Raw genomic sequence first — 20,650 nt, 5'->3', positions numbered from 1 at the left:
CTCACAGAGATCCACCTGCCTCTGCCTCCCGAGTGCTGGGATTAAAGGCGTGAACTACCATGCTCAGCATCTGATTTTTTTTTTTTTTTTTTTAAGAAAGTGTCTCACTGTGTAGCCCTGGCTAGCCTGGAACTCTGTGTAGACAAGGCTGGCCACGTGTGTAGGACCACTCACTACACGCACTCGTGTCCAGTCCTCACCGCCTCCATTTCCACAACTCTTTTTCTGTTAAAGTGTGGAATGGAACCCTGGACCTGCGCGTGCTCAGCTAGTGTCCTGCTGCAGAGCCCCGCCCTCCCGCGCCCCCTGCCTCTACCCACTTTCTACTTTCCGTGTTTGGTGGCTCTAGCGACGTCCTAGGATTCTGTAGTATTTCCCTGCACCGTCCTATTTCACTGCACAGAATGTCCTCCAAGTTCTTCTGATTTTTATTTTAAGATGCGTCTCCTGGTAGACCTGCCGCTGCCTCCACGGGCTGGGACTACCTGTGTGCACTCTGATTCTCTTTAAAGACGATCAAGGAGGACTTAGTTTGGCACCAGCCCAGCACACACTGGCTCCTCTCCGGATTCCCAGGCCTCCTTCCAGCAGCCACCGCACGCGTGGGCGGACCGCGTTTACAGTGGGATTTCTGGGCTGGCGTCCGCCTGGGGCGCTGGGAAAAGCCCCAGCTCAATTAGCAAAGGAAACCAACATCTAATTGAGCTGATGGAAGCCAGCAGAGAAGTCAGAGGTCAAACGTAGGGTGCTGGTGGGTCCTGGCAGGCGTCATTGCTTTGCTCAGAACTGGCATGAACTGGGTGAACTCCTAGGCAAATGAAAATGCTCCAACAGGGAAAGGCGCCATAAAACACAAGCCCAACCTGGCTCCCACGCCTGGGGGCGCCGCCTGCCAAGCATAAGGGCCACTGAGCCCGGGTACCCCACATACCATCCCAGCACAAACTCAGCATATGTGGAGCCCAGGTTCTGCCCTCACCTCCTTAACAAACAAACATGGCCTCTCACTGTGTCTTTAAATAAAGTTTTATTGCTGCATGGCCCCTGACTTTTGCACCACATCTGTAGCTGTTCTTCATTGTCACATCAGGGTTGCAACCTCCCGAACAGTTGAAAAAAAATTTTTTTTGATCCTTTCTAGAAAAGAGTTGCTAACTCCTAGACTGGATAGTGGTGTGTGTGCGTGCGTGTGTGTGTGTGTGTGTGTGTGTGTGTGTGTGTGTGTGTGTGTGTGTGTGTGTACACCATCCCTAACTCCAGTTCTAAAGGATCTGGCTCCCTCTTCTGGTCTCCTCAGGTACTGCATGCATATGGAGCGCAGATGCTTGTAGGCAAAATACACATAAAATAAAATAAATTCTGATATCATTTTTTATTTCAAGACAGAGTTTCTCTGTGTAACAGTCCTGGCTGTCCTGGGGCTCACTATGTAAACTAGGCTGGCCTCGAATTTACAGAGATCCACCTGCCTCCTGAATGCTGGGATTCAAGGTGTGTGTCACCACTGCCCAACCAAATGTCTTTTTTAAAGACACATTACCCTGTGATTACTAAAGCCTGCTCGGAAAGTAGCTGGAGGGTGATCCCTTTTTCTTTCTTAAAAAAAATTTTAAGGTGGTGGTGGTGCACACCTTTAATCCCAGCACTTGGGAGGCAGAGGTAGGCAGATGTCTGTGAGTTCTAGGTCAGCCTGGTCTGCAAAGAAAGTTCCAGGACAGCCAGGTCTACACAGAGAAATCTTGTCTCAAAAAAACAAAAAGAAAAAATTTTAAATGTATTTGGGTGTTTTGCCCAAGGGTGTCTGTGTACCATGTGCATGCAGTGCCCGCAGTGGCCAGAAGAGGGTGTTGGATTCCCCTGGAACTGGAATTACAGATAGTTGTGAACCTCCATGTAGGTGCTGAGAATGGAACCTAGGTCCTGTGCAAGAGCAGCCAGTGTGTTCTTAATCACTGAGCCACCTCTCCTTACCCTCTTTCTTTCTTCTCTCTCTCTCTCTCTCTCTCTCTCTCTCTCTCTCTCTCTCTCTCTCTCTCTCTCTCTCTCTCTCCTTGGCTTCTTGGGGATAGAACCTAGGGACTCACACAGGATGAGCAGGGGTACCCTACACTGCATCCCCACCTCTCTTCTTGCTTTTAGTTTGGATGAAGGGTTTGCTAACTACCCCAGGCTAGCTTTGAATTCTTTAAAGTTTTTTTTTTTTAATTAAAATTGTATTTTTTTTGTGAGGTACATAGCATATGTGTGCTTGTATGGGCCAGAGCAAGATGTGAGCGTCCTTTACCACTTTTTGTCTTATCCCCATGACACAGTCCTACGAAACCTGAAGCCAGGCTCACTTTGTAGACCAGGCTGGCCTCAAACTCACAGAGATCTGCTTGTCTCTGCCTCTCAAGTGCTGGGATTAAAGGCGTGCACCACCACTGCCTGGCTTCTATGAAATTATTTTAGGCAATTTTCTAAGAGGACTTGAGTACTGACTGTTGTGATAGTTGATCTTTTTTTTTTTTTTTTTTCTTCCCCGAGACAGGGTTTCTCTGTGTAGCTTTGCGCCTTTCCTGGAACTCACTTGGTAGCCCAGGCTGGCCTTGAACTCACAGAGATCCTCCTGCCTCTGCCTCCCGAGTGCTGGGATTAAAGGCATGCGCCACCACCGCCCGGCATGATAGTCGATCTTAATCGTTAATCTCATGGGATTTAAAATCACCCTGTAAACAAACATCTGGTCACATCTGTATGGGAGTCTCTGGGTTGACATGGGAAGACCCACCTTAAACGTGGCCACCACCATTCATGGGCTGAAGTCCTGGGCTGAATAGGAAAGAGACAACTAAGAGAACCCAGGCGTTCATCCGCGTTTCCTGACTGTGGACACAGAGTGACCGGCGGCTTCAGGCTCCTGCCACCGTGATGTCCCCACCACGAGGGGCTGCATTCTGGGACTGTGAGCCGAGGTAAAGCCTTCCATTGGATGTGGCCTTTATCAAGTGTTTGTCCTATTGATGAGGACGGGAACAGATGCAGACTGGAGAGTAGATGACATTAGAGAACTGTCACGTGTCTTCAGTGTGACAAGGAGAGGTCATGTTATTTTGAAGAATTTCCTACTTTTTCCCTTTTATTAAAAATAGATTTTTTTCTTTCTTACTCAATATATCCTGATTACGGTCCCCTCCCCCTACGCCTTCGGTTCCTGCTCACATCCCCTCTAATCTGGTCCACTCCCTTTCTGTTTCTCATTAGAAAACAAACAGACTTCTAAGGGATAATAATGAAATATAATAAAATAAAAACGACCATATACTGCTGGGTGGTGGTGGTGGTGGTGGCGGCGGCGGCGGCCACCTTTAATCCCAGCACTCGGGAGGCAGAGGCAGGTGGATCTTTCAGTTCAATGCCTGCCGGGTCTACAGAACAAGTTCCAGGACAGCCAGGGCTGCACAGAGAAATCCTGTCTCAGAAAGAAAAAAAGAAAGAAAGAAAAGAAAACTGTTAAACAAAACAAACAGAAGGAAAAGAGCCCAAGAAAAGGCACAAGAATCAGAACCCACTCATTAGCACGCTTGTTCACACACTCAAGAATCCCATAAAAACACTGAAGTCATAATGTAAGTATGTACAGAGGACCTGGTGCAGACCCACTTGGGCCCAGCCCATTCTGCTTCAGTCTCTGCGCTCATATGAACTTTGCTCATGTCGATTTAGAGGGTCTTGTTCTCCTGGGGTCCTCCATCTCCTCTGGCTCTTACACTCCTGTCTCGTCTTCTTCAGGGTTCCCTGAGCCCTGAGGGGAGGGAATTGAGGAGACAACCCATTTAGGGCTGAGTGTCCCAAGGTCTCTCACTCTCTGTGTAGTGTCTGGCTGTGGGTCTCTGTATTTGTTTCCACTTGCTGCAGGGGGAAGATTCTCTGATGATGACTGAACAAGACACTGATCTAAGAGTACAGCAGAATGTCATTAGGACTCATTTTATTGCTATGTTTCCTTTAAAGGCCAGTGTTATTTGGCTTAACTCTAGGTTCCTGGGCTACCTAGTCTCTAGTTCTTGGTCACTCAAGCCGTGTTGGGTATGGATTCCGTCCTATGGAGTGGGCCTCAAGTCACATCAGATGTTGGTTGGTGACTCCCATAAGCTTTGTGCCACCATTGCCCTAGCATGTCTTGGATGCAGGACACCACTGTTGACCAAAGGGTTTGTGGTTGGCTTGGTGTTTATGTTTCTCCCTGGGTGGTGTGCAGAGTTCCGGCCTGTACCAAAGGCCCCACCATGCGTGGTGGAGGATCTATGGAGGCCCCAGCTCAGCATCCCCACATTCAGTGAGTGGTGTGGGTGTTGTCTTCAGCCATGGGGCCTGGCCGACAGTTTGTGGAGAGGAACCTCTCATCTTAACAACAGCCTGGGTTGTTCGGGGATTTCCATGGAACCCCTTTAGCCAAAAACTCAGTTAGACGTAACCCAATGCCAGCACCGGAAGTTTCACCTGGTGACAAGGGATGGTGACAAGGTCAGTCAGGGCTCTGTCCCCCATTCCTGGGTCATTTTATTTCATGTATTTTATGTATGTATTTTAGGAAGTGTCTACTGTGTTAGGTTTCCATGCTACCTGTGCCCTGTGGTTTTAGCGTCTCTCCCATATTCCTTCCCATGTCCCCTCCTCCCTACCTCCTCCCCTCTTGATCCTTCCATTCCCGCTCCACCCCATCCATCCATAACTACCTATTCTACTTCCCTTTCCCAGGGAGAGCTGTCTGTCCATCCCCCCACCCCTAAAAGTCCCCTACTCTGTCCGTAACCTCTGTGGTTCTATGGATTGTAGCTTGATTATCATCGGCTTAACAGCAAATGTCCACATATAGCAAACACATGCCGTGTTTGTCTTTCTGGGTCTGGGTTACCTCACTCAGGTGATATTTTCTAGTTCCACCCATTTGCCTGCAAATTCCATGCTGTGACTGTTTTTTACTGCTGAGTAATACTCCATTGTGTATATGTGCCACATTTTCTTTTTTTTATGCAGAAGAAAGTTTTTCATTAGAATTTTATATAAAAGTTATTATATTAATATTTTTATTAATTCTTTGAAAATTTCACACATAAATACAATTTATTTTGACCATATCTCCAACTCCTCCCAGACTCCCTCCCAACCCTCTACCCCTCACAATGCCTTCCCTCGCAAATATATCCTATCAAATCCAATTTATGTTGTCCATATACTCATGGGTGAAGGCCACCCACTGGGGCACAGTCAGCTTACGGGGGCCACACTCCTAAGGAACACTGACTCTCCCTCCCAGAATCCACCAACTGCTAATGGCTCCTCAGCTAAGGTTATGGACTAGTGAGCTCCTCTTCTCTCCAAGCTAGAATGCTGACTGGCTTATAGGATATTTTTTCATTTATTCTTTTTTTTCCTTATCACCCTCAGTTTTTATTACACTCGTTTTTTAAAGGTTGTTCTTATATTTTTTTAATGCCAAATGATGTTTATTGAAGGAGGGAAGAGGTCTTAAATACAGGCTTACAGCACAATGGGAGAACCCCGGAGGGCAGAAGTTAGCTACTGATGTTTTACAATCTTGCATTTAAGCTGTTAACACCCATTATGCAGGACACACAGACAAGGAACTTCTCTTAAGCATTCAGGAGGGTGGAACCCGGCAGGGAATTAGCATAGGGAGGATATCAAGGTCAAGGTCAGCAAGCAAGGTAACAGTTACCCAAAACAGGGGCCAGGGCCCTGCAGGTCCCCCTTTTACTAAAAAATGAGCTTCTGACTTAGGTTGCATGGGACATCAGCAGGTCACCTTACCCGTCATGGAGATGTCTGCCCAGGCCACACAGGCGCTCTGTCCTAGGTTGGTGAGCGCCCCCCAGGCATTACCCGTCTCTGAATACTCATTATCATCCCGGCTCAATCGTGTGTGAGCTGCATGGTTAATTGCTGCCAAGCATAAGGGCCACTGAAAGTGGTACTGGGCTTGCAATCTGTGTGTTCAACACAGAAAAGACCAACAGAGGTCCTATCCCACCCATAGCCAGTAGGCTAAAGGCAACTGAGCCATTCCCTTCCTTAACAAGCCTTACTGCAAATTGGAGTCCTTGTAAGATGGTATCCCAAAGGCAAATGGAACTTGAGTTTATAAATTTATAATTTTCAAAGCCAATCGAAATGTATATAACTATTGAATTAAATTTATCATGCCCAATAGAATGAAAGATTAACTCACTGTGGTAGCTACTTTTGCTGCAAGGGTCTCCACTGTGCTAGCTGTAGTAAGCAATTATGAAATGTACCACATTTTCTTTATCCATTCTTCAGTTGAGGGGTGTTTAGGTTGTGTCCAGGTTCTGGCTATAATGAATAAAGCTGCTGTGAACATAGTTGAACAAGTGCCCTTATGGTAGGATGGAGCATCCTTTGGGTAATTGCCCAAGAGTGGTGTAGCTGGATCTTGAGGTAGATTGATTCCCAATTTTCTGAGAAACTGCCATATTGATTTCCAAAGTGGCTGTACATACAAGTTTGCACTCCCACTGGCAATGGAGGAGTGTTCCCCATCCTCCACATCCTCAGCAGCATGAGCTATCACTTGTGTTATTGATGTTGGCCATTCTCAAAAGTGTAAGATGGAATCTCAGAGTCTTTTTTATTTGCATTTCCCTGATGGCTAAGGATGTTGAACATTTAAGTGTTTCTTGGCCATTTGAGATTCCTCTATTGACAATTCTCTGTTTAGATATGTACAGATGTTTTAAATTGGATTATTTGTTTTCTTAATATATAGTTTTTTGTTCTTTATACATTTTGGATCTTCTCCCATTCCATAGGCTGCTGCTTTGTCCAAATGACCTTGTCCTGTTGGACCCCAAAGTTTAGGGTCTCAAGTGGGCACCCCAAGAACCCAGACTCCAGTCCAGTTGATGCAATAGCAGGAGGATTTATTAAAGCTTCTATATAGAAGGGCAAACCCGCCGGGCGGTGGTGGCGCACGCCTTTAATCCCAGCACTCGGGAGGCAGAGCCAGGCGGATCTCTGTGAGTTCGAGGCCAGCCTGGGCTACCAAGTGAGCTCCAGGAAAGGCGCAAAGCTACGCAGAGAAACCCTGTCTCGAAAAACCAAAAAAAAAAAAAAAAAAAAAAAAAGAAGGGCAAACCCCGCTCCTAAGAGCAAGAGCCGCATCTTACTGCAGCCCCATAAGGGCTTATAAAGGAAAAACCCACAAAACCCACAAGATTACAATTCCCATACAATTTCGTTTCACAAGATCATGGTCTGGGTACAGAGTGATCACAGAGGGGGTACAGTTACGTCAACAGGTACATTTTTCCTGAAACCTCAAGGGGGGGTATCAAGGCGGGAGTGGAGTTTACACACAGGTCACAGTGGTCCTTCCTGGAACACCTGCAACTATCCCAGTCACAGCTGAGCACATCTCTTAACAGAAATCTTTTTACATTGTTATATGGTTGCAGGGGAGATTGAACAATGGCTAAGTCAGGTTGCTCTTGGAACTAGATTTTTAGTTTCTCATTTCCTGGTGTTTGAAGTTTCTCTTTTCCTAAGGCTTGGGGGTGTAAGCCTGAAGGGCTAGGGTCTTTCAGTCCTTTCTGTGTGAAAGTTTCTCAGTTTTCTGAGGTCCCATTTATTAGTCGTTGATCTTAGTGCCTGTGCTAACCCCAGCTGATTTTTAAATTTTATTTTTTTGAGGCAGGGTCTCACTATATAGACTAGGCTGTCTTTGAACTCACAGAGATCCGCCGGTCTCTGTCTGTCGAGTGCTGCGATTAAAGGCGATCTCAACCACGCTCTGCCTTGGGTTTTCTGGGGGCAGCTGAAGTCCATCATCCCCTCATATGTGCAAGCCTGGCCGTGGCCTTTTCCTTCCCCTGTCCCAGTGGGCTCTGGGACAGGGAGCTTCGCCCATACACGCGCATTTCCCTGACCGACCCCCAGAGGGCGCCGCTGTCCCACTCTGCATCCGTCTCCCTCCCTCCTCGACACAGGGGTGGGGGTGGGGGGTGTTAGGCTTAGGGAGGGAGCCAAGGCAGGAATCCCCTGGAGCCCAGTGCTTGGGTAAGCCTCGGTGAGACCAGAGACCTGATGGCTCCACATGATGCTCACCTGCGGCCCAGCAGCCGGGCAGAGGCAGGAGGGTGAGGAGTTCAAGGCTGCAGGACCCCGTCTCAAGCATGAGCAACTAAAATGTGTGCACACGCCTTTAATCCCAGCACTCAGGAGGCAGAGGCAGGCAGATCTCTGAATCAGAGGCCAGCCTGGGCTACAGAGTGATTCCCAGGACAGCCAGGGCTACATAGACCCTATGTCAAAAAAAAAAAAAAAAAAAAAAAAAAAAAACACCAAAAATCCTCATAACAAATAAATAAAATGTGTTATCTACAGTATTATACTGACGTATATTTCATGGCTATGATATCTATCCTAAGTATATTACATGTATAATGTGTATTATATGTGTATGTGTTATGTATTGTATGTATGATGTATATAATATATATATAACTAATGAGTAATATATGCTACAAATGTAAAACCTACATTATATACATATGATATATAGTTCAAATTGCACACATGTATGCATGAATGTACATGTAATATCCAACATATTTACTAAATAACACACAACACATTATTATATGTATATAATACATAATATATTATATAGTTATATATGCATGAAGTAGTATGTAATATATGTCTATCGTATAGCACACACATAACATAAATGTTATGTTAGATGCCTACAATGCTTCTATAACGTATGTCACATGTATGCAATACATTTTACATTATATGTATGTAATGTATTGTACACATCATATTATTTTGTGTTATAGGTATATAACATAAATCATATATTAGCTATGTGGGATACATTATATGCCATATGTGTACAATATATTACATGATACATATGCAATACAAATGTGTTGTATGTTACATGTATGAGATATTGTATGTTACATGTGCTAGTGTGTCATATATTCTACACAAATGTGTCTGTATGATTCTCCCTTAGGGTAAAGGGATGCCCATTCTTCAGCACCTCCCAAGCTCTCATGGTGCCTGGGTTCCACTCCCCAACACTTCCCAAGAAAAATAAAATCACAACTAAAAACACATGCACACATTGTGCCGTACCCTCCCTGATGGGCGTGTGCTCCTGCAGGGACCCTGGCGGTGTTGGAATTCCTTTGTGGTGGTCGTAGGTCAGGTGGGGCCAGGGTCGTCTACCAGGCGGAAGCTGGGCATGCTGCCTAGCCTGGTTGGTTTTGCTGGGTTTTTTTTTGTTGTTATTTTGTTTTATTTTGTTTTGTTTTTGTCAGCTCAGCACAAGCCACAGTCATCTGGGAAGAGGAACCCCGGTGGAGAAGATTCCACCGTAAGACCCACCTGGGCAAGCTTGCGGGGTGTTTTCTTTCTTAAAAACGTTTTGATTGAAATCTAGTTATATCACTTTCCCTTCCTTTCCTCCCTCCAGCCCTTCCCAGGTGCCCGTCCCGAATCCCTGTGACTCCCCAACTCCCAAGGTGTGTGTGTGTGTGTGTGTGTGTGTGTGTGTGAACGCTTATATAAATACAACCTGCTGAGGCTGTTTTTGTTGTCTGTGTGTATGGGTCCAGAGCCGACCACTCTGCACTGAACAACCAATGAGGGTCTCATGCCTGGGAGAGGCTAATTCTCCCCTCCCGGCTGTCATCAGTGCCTGCAGTTCTTCGTCTAGGGTGGACCCTGTGAGATCTTCTCCCTCCCAGATTGGATGTCCACTGATATTGTCGCCGTCTTGTTTATACAGCCTTTCCTAGGGAGACCGCTTCTCGGCGGACTTCCTGGCATTCTGGCTCTCACAGTCTTCCCGTTCCCTCTAAGCAGATGTTGCCGGAGCCATAGACACAGGAGCTGGGATGAGGGTGCTCCCACCGGGGCCGTGCTCCCCTGGGGCTGTGCTCCCACCGGGGCCGCGCTCCCACCGGGGCCGCGCTCCCACCGGAGCCGCGCTCCCACCGGGGCTGTGCTCCCACCGGGGCTGTGCTCCCACCGGGGCCGCGCTCCCACCGGGGCCGCGCTCCCACCGGGGCCGTGCTCCCACCGGGGCCGTGCTCCCACCGGGGCCGTGCTCCCACCGGGGCTGTGCTCCCACCGGGGCCGTGTGCTCCCACTGGGGCCGTGCTCCCACCGGGGCCGTGCTCCCACCGGGGCTGTGCTCCCACCGGGGCCGTGTGCTCCCCTGGGGCCGTGCTCCCACCAGGGCTGTGCTCCCACTGGGGCCGCGCTCCCACTGGGGCCGTGCTCCCACTGGGGCTGTGCTCCCACGGCTGCCCATTGTGCAGCTGTGCCTTGCTGTGAGGGGCTCCGTTTGGCGTGAAGAGGCTTCCGTATGAGGGGTGGAGCTGCACTCATCTGTGTGTCTGAGGATGAGATGGAGAATGAGTAAGGACCCGTGCTCACCATCCACAGTGGCACGAGGTGATGCTTTCCTCAGGCCTCTGTCTTAGTTAGGGTTTCTGTTGCTGTGAAGAGACACCATGACCACAGCAAGGAAAACATTTAATTGGGGCGCTTACAGTTTCAGAGGTTCAGTCCATTATCGCCATGGTGGGGCATGTCAGTGTGCAGCAGACAGGGTGCTGGAGCTGAGTGTCCTACATCTTGATCCTCAGGCAGCAGAAGGAGACTGTGTATCACACTGGGCATAGCTTGAGCATGAGACCTCAAACCCCGCCTGTGCAGTGACAGGTGTCATGCTTCCTCCAACGAGGCCACACCCACTCCAACGAGGCCACACCTACTCCAACAAGGCCACACCTACTGCAACGAGGCCACACCTCCTAATAGTGGGACAAACATTCATGAGTCTATGGGGGCCATTCCTGTTAGGATCCTGCCCTGACTCCTGGACATGAATAGTTCGGGGTCTTGTGTCTTACGTCATCAATGTGGGCTGGTGACTACATTAAAAAAAAAAAGCCGGATGCAAACCCCACGTTCTCTCTGCTCTGCTCCCCCCCACACACCTTTCTCTCTCTCCAGGCCTGACTCTCCTCTTTTCCTTCCTCCCTTCCCCTCCTAATAAAGCTCTGAAAACTAACACTGGGAAGCCGGGCGTGGTGGCGCACGCCTTTAATCCCAGCACTCGGGAGGCAGAGCCAGGCGGATCTCTGTGAGTTCGAGGCCAGCCTGGGCTACCAAGTGAGCTACACAGAGAAACCCTGTCTCGAAAAAAACCAAAAAAAAAAAAAAAAACTAACACTGGGTTCTGTCATGACCGGGACCTCTCCACGGGTAACCAGGGCTTTACCACCAGCACCGTTTATCACCCTTTCAATTCCTGTTCAACCCCCCACAGTCCCGGACATCACCAGCCCTGAGAAACTGGCTAGAATTCCAGTAGCAGGCACAATTTCCCTCCCGCTGAGTAGGCCTTAAGTCCGATTAGACAGCTGTATTTTCTTAGTTAGTGATTGATGGGGGAGGGCCCAGCTCACTGTGGCCTCTGCCATCCCTGGGCAGGTGGTCCTGGGATGTCTAAGGAAGCCGGCTGAGCAAGCCATGGGAGCAAGCCAGAAGCAGCACCCCTCCATGGCCTCTGCATCAGCTCCTGCCTTGAGTCCCCTCAGTGATGGATTGTGACTTGGAAACGTAAGCTAAAATAAACCCTTTCCTCCCAAAGTTGCTTTTGGTCACAGAGTTTCATCACAGCAGTGGAAACCCTGACCATTCCACATCCTGCATTGCTCAGCAAAGAATATCCCAGCCCCAAATGTCACCCCATCAGGGCTGCCTAGTAAGACCTGATAACTTGAGTTTGAGACCCACATTGCACCGGATCCACGTTGCATAGGCTCCCGCGGTGCCCAGAGACCAGAAGAAGGTGATGGAGGTGCAGTTGGCCAGGAGCCACACCTGATGTGGGTGCTAGGTACTGAACTTGGGTCCTCAGGAAGAGCAGCAATCGCTCTCATCATCTGACCCTCTTTCCAGCCCCTGGAGCACATGTCCTGCAGCCCTGGGATAGGATCACAGCCTCCCCCATGGTGTTGGTGACAGATGCAAACCAGCCAGCAGCCTGCAACGCCCCCCCCCCAATAGACGGCACACGCTGCTGAGAGCCGTCAAGCCTGGCACACAACAGTTAACCACGGGCCTGGCCAGGCGCCCAGCCCAGGCTGCTCCTCAGCCAGTTCCTTTCCTTTATCCCAGTTGCTGGGAGAACTCGGTGGGGTGACCAGAAATTACCTAAGACAAATGTTACCAGGAAAGGCAGAGCCTTGTTTTCATGGTGGCTCTGGGCCCAGGCAACTTCCTTCTCCCAGGGACTTCGGAGTTGGTGCCCTGCCTGCCAACAAGAGGAAGCCGGTGTCCCCAGGAGAGCCTGGAGCAGGCACTGAGAAGGGCGCTGAGCTTGGGGAAGACCCCCCCCACACACACACACACTCTTGCTGAGGTGTCTGGGTAACACACAGGGGCCAAAATGATGGGTGGCTGCCCAAGGACCCACTGAGGCACAGATTCTTCAGAGTCCCTTACTGAGAGCCAGGCATTCGTCTGTGGGACCCACATTCCTCAGGGAACAGACACTGACAATGGAGAGATGTGTGAGCTGAGGGTGAGTACCGCACAGACACAGGGTGGATTCCACGGGAGGGGGGGGGGCTGAAAGGGCCCATCAAGTCAAGGACCTCCAGGAGACCTTCTCAGAGGAGAATGGAAATTCTCCTTTGAAAATGGGAAAGAATGTGAGTTGCACAGATTTGATTTAGGATGTGCAAAGGCCCTGAGGTTAACCTAGGAATGGACCCTCCTCCTCCTCTTCCTCTCCTCTACCCTCTTCCTCCTCTCCCCTTCCCCCCTCCCCCTCCCCCTCTTCCCTCTCCCCCTACCTTCTGCTTTTTGAGGCAGAATCTTCATGTAACCAGGCTGGCTTCAGCATGCTATGCTAACCCAGGCTGGTGTGGAGCTTCTCCAGCATCCGCATCCTGAACACCGCGCACCCCACCCCCACCCCCACCCCCACCCCCACCCCCACGGTGTTCACCGCCCCACCCCCACCCCCACCCCCTTGGTGTTTATGAGACAGAGTCTCATGTAGCCCTGACTGACCTTGAGTTCACCGTGTATGTAAGGATGACTTTGAACTCCTGATCCTCCAGCCTCCACCTTCTGACTCCTGCTATCGCAGGCATGCACTTCCATGCCGGGTTTTGCAGTGCTGAGGGCTGTCAGGGTCCGGTGTGTGCTAGTCAAGCACCCCACGTGCTGTGGTTGCAGGTGTGCGCCACCAAGCCTTTCCTTCAGCTCATATAAATGTTCCATATAAACAGCATGCGACATATAGGGCACGTAGCTGTATCTATAGATATGTGTCCATCAAGCACTCACGGTGTTTGGTGTCTTGCAAATGCCTGTGTTCTCAGTGCCTAGCGCACTCCTGTCGCCATGGCTACATGGACATGCATTCACCCCTCGACCCATGATGCTGCCCGACTTACAAAAAACAGGTGTCCTGAGGGGTGTCGCTCTCCGTTCACAGAAGATAGGGCGCTTGCCTGGACCAGGGCGCTCGACACTTCCCCGTTCCAGGAAGACAATGGAGGAGCCCGTGCTCATGCCTCAGGAGCGGACACACAGGTTCAGTCTGTGCCTGTCTCTGGGATGGATGAGTCTGGGAGGTGGGGAAAGTTAGAGACGCCCCCTCCCTTCCCTGCCCTCATCTCCGTTCTCCCTCCCTATCCCGTCTCCGCGGAGTCAGTGGGGGCTTCTCAGCCTTCCGGATAACGCTGTGGCCCTTTCATACGGCTCCTCCTGCTGTGATGACCTCAACCATATGATTACTGTCATTGCTGCTTCATAACTGTCATTTTTCTACTGTTATGAATCAGAATGTAAGGGGTTGGGGATTTAGCTCAGTGGCTCTGAAAAAAAAAAAAAGACAAAATGAATCAGAATGTAAATATTTTTTGGAGATAGAGGTTTGTCAAAGGGGTCATGACCCATAGATAGAGAACTTCTGGTTTAAGGTCTTATGCAGGCTAGAAACCAGACTACATCTGAGCCATCCACACCGTCACTGGAGCATTCTAGGTCCTTGAACTATACCCCCAGCCCCTCACTGGGGATTCTAGGCGGGGCTCCACCCCTGAGCCACGCCCCCAGCCCCCTCACTGGGGATCCTAGGCTCCACCCCCTGACCACGCCCCCAGCCCCTCACTGGGAATTCTAGGCAAGGGCTCCACCCTGAGCCACGCCCCCAGCCCCTCACTGGGGATTCTAGGCAGGGGCTCCACCCCTGAGCCACGCCCCCAGCCCTCACTGGGGATTCTAGGCAGGGCTCCACCCTGAGCCACGCCCCCAGCCTTCCACTCACTTGATGTTCCTCGCACTCCTGTTCTCGACAACCATAAATGTCTGCAGACATTGACGCATTCTGGGGCGGCATAGTGCTCCAGACAACCATCTTGCGTAACTTTCACGGTACATGAACACTGGCTTAGGAGAGGCACAGAGAGGGTGGCATGCAGTGGAGTCTCTACCCAACGCCAGGGCTACACATGGTTCCCAGAAACCCTCGGCTTCCCTCTGCACACCTGGGCTCAGGCTCAACTTACACAGAGGCCCCAGGGGAGCCAGGTGTTGGAAAGATTGTCTGGTCCCTGGGCTCCAGCGCCCAGTGCTGCGAACCATGGTTGCTATGGTAACCACTGAAGCTTCCACGAGAAGCTGGAAGCCGACTCTGGTGCCTGAAGAAGGCAACAACATCCACCAACACTGGGAAAGCCGCTGTCCCGCATCCTGTTAGCACTTCAGACAAAGCGTGGAAGACAGCATCCAGGCATCCCCGAAGGAACGATGGGGTGACCGGGGGGCCACAGAGCCTGAGATACGCCCCCTCTTCCCGATGGCCGTGCCTGGCCAGCCTCCCAGGGGGGCTCCTCAGCCGCTGGTGTGAGGTGCATGGGTCTCAGCCCCTTTCCTGGGGAAGAATCACCTAGGTGGATGGGAAGCATGAGTGCGGGCCCCCTCAGCCCTGGCACTCGCCAGCGGCTTCTCCAGGGTCAGGCGGGCTCCCTGCCAGCACCCTCTTCCAGCGCCAGTGTGGCCATCTTCATCAGCTCTGCCATCGCAGGTAAGGACAGGAGACAAGTGGACACTCTTGATGGCGGGCGGCCATGTCTCATAGGGTCCTCCAAGAGATGTGAGGGAATAGATCCGGGCTGGAGACCCCCATAGCAGCCGTGGTCAAGGGTCCTCCGGGGTCCTCTGCTTTCTTTCTCCATCACATGAACAGTTGAATACAGTTGCTGTGAGTGGCCTGATACTGCAACCAATGGGCCCAAGGAATGTCCTGTGTGCGCGACGCTGTGCTTTGTCTTGTGTGGGTCTGGCGGTTGCTGGAGGAGGAACCCAGCATCTCACACACGCTTGACAGGAGCCAAAGTGGGAACTTACATGCAGACCAGGGGCTTCATGTCTGCCCCACAAACGCTCTATTGAGCCACACCCCTAACCTCCTGCCCGAGCATTGCTTTTTTTGACCACTCAATTTTTTTTTTTTTTTTTGGATGCTGTTGTTCTGGGGACTACACCCAGTTTATGCTAGGCAAGCACTCTACGAATGGTTGCATTCCCAGACCCTCCCTGGTTTTTATACATTTATTTGTGTGTAGGGGGTGCACACGAGCCATGCACACAGGACAGCACTCAGGAGTCGGTTCTCTCCTCCCACCAGGTGGGTCCAGGAATTGAACTTGTGTCTTCAGGCTTGATGGCAAGCTCCTTCACACAATGCGCCATCTCAATAGCCGCATGCCTTAAATTGTATGTTGGTTCTCCCTCTGACCAAGCTAAGAGCTTTGAGACAGTACCAGCTGCATCCAGCTGCATCCGCGTTCTTCTCATTAAATAAAACTGCACGTGTAACGCCTGGTCTGCATTAGCTCCCAAGGTCGGTGATATAACTACTGTCACGATCAGCTTCGTGCCACAGGCTGAACCCACTGAGCACACAGCACTGTGACCCAGCACACAGCACTGTGACCCAGCACACAGCACTGTGACCCAGCACACAGCACTGTGACCCAGCACTCAGCACTGTCACCCAGCACACAGCACTGTCACCCAGCACACAGCACTGTCACTGAGCACACAGCACTGTGACCCAGCACTCAGCACTGTGACCCAGCACACAACACTGTGACCCAGCACTCAGCACTGTGATCCAGCACACAGCACTGTCACCCAGCACACAGCACTGTCACTGAGCACACAGCACTGTGACCCAGCACTCAGCACTGTGACCCAGCACCCAGCACTGTCACCCAGCACACAGCACTGTCACTGAGCACACAGCACTGTCACCCAGCACTCAGCACTGTCACTGAGCACACAGCACTGTGACCCAGCACTCAGCACTGTGACCCAGCACCCAGCACTGTCACCCAGCACACAGCACTGTCACTGAGCACACAGCACTGCCACCCAGCACACAGCACTGTCACTGAGTACGGTGCACCATAGGGCACCAATGTATCAGGGTCCATTTTCTCACCTTGATAGAAACGAGCGTCTTCAAGTGCAAAGCTTACCCTCAAACTGCTCCAGTTGCTACAAGACAGGCACTTTGGGTGTAATCGGTTTTTCCTTCCAATGTGGAGTATATTCTACCACTCATTTTTTATTTTATTTATTCACTTTTTTAAAAAATATTTTTTGAGACAAGATTTCTCTGTGTAGTTCTGGCTGTCAGAACTCACTCTGTAGCCCAGGCTGGCTTGAACTCAGAGACGCACCTGCCTCTGCCTCCCACGTGCTGGGATTAAAGGTGTGTACATGGCCCTGTTTAATTCTTCGGTAATGGCTGTGTGGCAAGTGGCTGATGACACTGTTGATTCATTATTGTCTGCCACGTGGATTGCATGTATTCCTTTGATCTGTTGGCTTCTTAGTGCTGGGGACTGAACTTGGGGTTCCCAAACACGCTCTGCATGTGCCTGAAAGTTCAGATGGTAGAGCCACATGCAAGCTCCTGATTTCAGACTTCACTGTGTCCTTTTGATCTGTCCCTCATGCTTAGTAAGGCTCTGGGCCTGAACTTCTTATCTGATAAGAATTTTATGAGCACATCCAAATACCCTATAAAGTTGAAAAGACAGATTGGGAAAGGGACAAGTGTGTGGGAGACAGATCCCAGACTCCCATTCTGGAAAGCTCCCAAGTCAGAATCTGAATATGTATTTTGAGTCACTCACTTTGGGTTGTGGTAGAACCACTGCCTAGAATCCCCCCCAGTGAGGGCTGGGGGCGTGGCTCAGGGGTGAAGCCCCTGCCTAGAATCCCCCAGTGAGGGGCTGGGGGCATGGCTCAGGGGTGGAGCCCCTGCCTAGAATCCCCCAGTGAGGGGCTGGGGGTGTGGCTCAGGGTGGAACCCCTGCCTAGAATCCCCCAGTGAGGGGCTGGGGGCGTGGCTCAGGGGTGGAGCCCCTGCCTAGAATCCCCCAATGAGGGGCTGGGGGCGTGGCTCAGGGGTAGAGCCCCTGCCTAGAATCCCCAGTGAGGGGCTGGGGGCGTGGCTCAGGGGTGGAGCCCCTGCCTAGAATCCCCCAATGAGGGGCTGGGGGCATGGCTCAGGGTGGAGTCCCCGCCTAGAATCCTCCAGTGAGGGGCTGGGGGCGTGGCTCAGAGGTGGAGCCCCTGCCTAGAATCCCCAGTGAGGGGCTGGGGGCGTGGCTCAGGGGTGGAGCCCCGCCTAGGATCCTCAGTGAGGGGCTGGGGGCGTGGCCAGGGTGGAGCCCCGCCTAGAATCCCCAGTGAGGGTCTGGGGGCGTGGCTCCATCCCCTGTCTAACGTGTGAGGCTCTCAGTCGTGTCAGCACAGCAAACACACCTGGTTCACGCTGCACTCCAGAGGAACTGGAAATAATCCTTGCGTGTGTTAGCGGCAGAGCCTGGAGTGGATCAGCGTGCACTTGCATGTGACCTCCCTGTTTTGTAATTAGCTGAGAACACTGTGTGTGTTTGGTGGGTTCCCTTGTGTTGTTGCAGTACAAGGGGCGAAACCCAGGGCCTCTATCTTGCTGGGTCCGAGAGAGCACAGTGATCCAAATGTGACCGAATCATTTGTCTCCCGTTGGGTAGGAGGACAGACTTCATTATTTTACACAACCGCATGGAGCTGGAGAGCAGTGAACAGGGCCCCTGTGCTGGGTCCAGAGGCCCCTTCCACCGTGCTTCCTGCCCAACACACCTACATTTTATCTGGCTGCCCTGACTTAGTCTGGGCTCATCCTGCTGGGCTGGGCCTGAGGGAGTCTTGGGCTGGGATATTTGTGGAGCTCACACGGGCGACTCTAGGTGATCCAGGGTGGCTGGTTTCCTTGGTTTGACTCCATGTAAATTTTAGATGTCAATAATTTTTTGTGTGTGGTCTTTCTGGGGAGAGAATTATGCGTGTACCAGGACAGCACGCATCTGTGGAGGTCAGAGGACAACTTTCGAGATCAGTTCCTTCCTTGTGTCCGGGGGACAGGTGGGCAGGCTTGGCAGCAAGCCTCTACTGCTGAGCCATCTTGCTGGCCCCTTCTCCTTCTCCTCCTCCTCCTCCTCCTCCTCCTCCTCCTCCTCCTCCTCCAACCTTGCAGGGGTCTGATGAGACACAGAGCTCAGTGGGGTGGGGCAGACGTCTGGAATCTTCTCTCTAACACGCTCCCGGCCGTGCCTTGCAGATATGGACGCAGAGCGAGAAGCCCTGCAGTGCTCCGCCTACCCCGAAGTGCAGAGCTTCTGTGGGAAACATGGCCTGACCTTCGAGGTGAGCGTCTGCGGTCACTCGGGAGTCACACCACCCCTGTCATCTGTTTGGTGCTTTAGCTTTGGGTCTCAAAACTCAAAATGTTTTTTTGTTTTGTCCTTTGAGACAAGGTCTCATTTATCCCAGGTTGGACTCGAACTCACTGTGTAGCTGAGGATAACCTTGAATTCACCCAAGTGACAGGGTGACAGGTGTGTGCCACCAAGCCATTTATGCAGTGATGTGGATGGACCCCTGGGATTCACGTGTGCTAGGCAGGCAGGCACTCTACCAACCCACTGCAAACAGTGCACCAATTGAGCTCCCTCTCCAAGAGGTCCACCTACCTCTGCCTCCCGAGTGCTGGGATTAAAGGTGTGCGCCACTGTGAGGGTCCCTACAAATGCCACAGCCAGCACAGAAGCCATCTTCCAGAGGCAAGAAGGAAATCCAGTTCAGCAAGACTTAGTTAGCTGGGCTGGATCAGACTTCCGGAGTCTGGCCCCAGGCGTTTTATTTCAGGCATCTTTAAGTACAGTAGAGCTTTGAAAAAGTTTCCTGGTGACAATCGTCCCAGTCCCATGGGCACAACAAAGCTTAAGGAATGACTACACCAACACTCTTTTGCGAAATACATGTGACCTCCACCGCAAAGATGGGTTCTATAGCTTGAGGGCCCAGACCTGCTGTGGTCTCTGACGAAGAAGACAATGTAGGGTCAGCAGGCTGTGACGTCCGTGTGACATCTCCCCTAAGGGTGGGTTCTGGTGACCGAGAAACTAAGATGAAGGTCTAGGAGGGAGAGTCTGGGATAAGCCTTCTGGGGACCTGGTTCTACAGAGAGCAAAGATCACCAGGCCATTAAACAGCATCTACTGCCAGCCTTCTCAGCCTTCTCAGTGGAAAACAGGTATCATTTCCTCCTTCGAGGAGACAGCCCTGCGTGATTACACTCCTAGTTTCTCCAGTGTGTGTGTGAGCACTCACGCCCTCTACATGCCACCAGGCCAGCTGTCCTACTCACTTTTTTTTTTTGGTTTTTCGAGACAGGGTTTCTCTGTGCAGTTTTGGTGCCTGTCCTAGATCTTGCTCTGTAGACCAGGCTGGCCTCGAACTCACAGAGATCCACCTGCCTCTGCCTCCTGAGTGCTGGGATTAAAGGTGTGCACCACCACCACCTGGCTGTCCTACTCACTTTTTAAGCAAGATTTATTTAATGATTTTATGCAATTGGATGTTTGTCTGCATGTAAGTCTATGTGCCTCATGTGTGTAATAACTGTGGAGGCCAGAAGAGGGCATCAGATTCTCTGGACCTGGAGTTACAGACAGTTGTGAGCTGCCATGTGGGTGCTGGGAACTGAACCTGGGTCCCCTGCAAGAGCAGCCATCGCTCTTAACTGCTGAGCCATCTCTCCAGCCCTTTGTAATTTTTTAACAAGAGACCACCTTCTTGCTCTACATTGCTCTCCCCATCTCCTCATCAGCGTTCCTGTATATGTGTGTGTACATGTGTGTGCACACATGTGGAGACCAGGTGTCACTCTTGGGTGTCATTCCCCAGGTGCCATCCATTTAGGTTTTAGAGATAGCAGCTCCCTCTGGCCTAGAGCTCGCCAACCTGGCTGCCTGACATCCAGCCCTGGGGTCCTCAGCTCTAGGGCTGCAGAATGTATCACTGAGGCTGGCTTTTGCATGAGTTCATGGGATGGAACTCAGGGCCTCATGCTACAGACGAGCATCTTAGAGATCTGCCGTCACCCAGACCCTCTCCACACTTTTTTGAAACAAAGTCTGCCTTGTACTACAGACCCTCCTGCCTCAGCCTCCAAACCACTTGG

At 51.1% G+C, this 20,650-nt stretch overlaps 2 protein-coding genes across 6 annotated transcripts in view; one reads left to right on the top strand and one right to left on the bottom strand.

The window, feature by feature from the left end:
* Window positions 1-8,385: 8,385 nt before the first annotated feature.
* Window positions 8,386-13,390, bottom strand: LOC143269013 (uncharacterized). 2 transcript variants are annotated; one of them, XM_076553228.1, is made up of 4 exons: window positions 13,129-13,390; window positions 12,265-12,364; window positions 10,593-10,856; window positions 8,386-10,436 (listed from the first exon to the last, which is right to left on the bottom strand). In XM_076553228.1, exon 4 carries the CDS (start codon window positions 10,349-10,351, stop codon window positions 9,893-9,895), a length of 459 nt encoding a protein of 152 aa, XP_076409343.1. In that variant the 5' UTR covers window positions 10,352-10,436; window positions 10,593-10,856; window positions 12,265-12,364; window positions 13,129-13,390; the 3' UTR covers window positions 8,386-9,892. The 2 variants fall into 2 exon arrangements, with proteins under 2 accessions (XP_076409343.1, XP_076409342.1); XM_076553227.1 differs by lacking the exon at window positions 13,129-13,390 and adding an exon at window positions 12,909-13,016.
* Nwd1 (NACHT and WD repeat domain containing 1) overlaps window positions 12,304-20,650 on the top strand; it is a 78,036-nt gene continuing 69,689 nt past the window's right edge. The window contains exons 1-3 of one of the 4 annotated variants that reach the window (XM_076553225.1): window positions 12,304-12,634; window positions 13,559-13,656; window positions 18,746-18,831. In XM_076553225.1, the coding sequence (XP_076409340.1) occupies window positions 18,748-18,831 (84 nt within the window). In that variant the 5' untranslated portion in view covers window positions 12,304-12,634; window positions 13,559-13,656; window positions 18,746-18,747. Of the gene's footprint in view, window positions 12,635-13,558; window positions 13,657-14,641; window positions 15,152-18,745; window positions 18,832-20,650 lie in introns of those variants that run through there. The other 3 variants (XM_076553224.1, XM_076553223.1, XM_076553226.1) reach the window with 3 other exon arrangements.

This window comes from Peromyscus maniculatus, chromosome 17, assembly GCF_049852395.1.
Source record: "Peromyscus maniculatus bairdii isolate BWxNUB_F1_BW_parent chromosome 17, HU_Pman_BW_mat_3.1, whole genome shotgun sequence".
Classification (NCBI taxonomy): domain Eukaryota; kingdom Metazoa; phylum Chordata; class Mammalia; order Rodentia; family Cricetidae; genus Peromyscus; species Peromyscus maniculatus.
Note: the sequence above shows the minus strand (reverse complement) of the source record. Positions and strands in the feature narration are given on the sequence as shown.

Excerpts from the sequence above, each read along its gene's own strand:
- LOC143269013 (XM_076553227.1), bottom strand. The coding sequence starts at position 10,428 with ATGAGTGCAGCTCCACCCCTCATACGGAAGCCTCTTCACGCCAAACGG.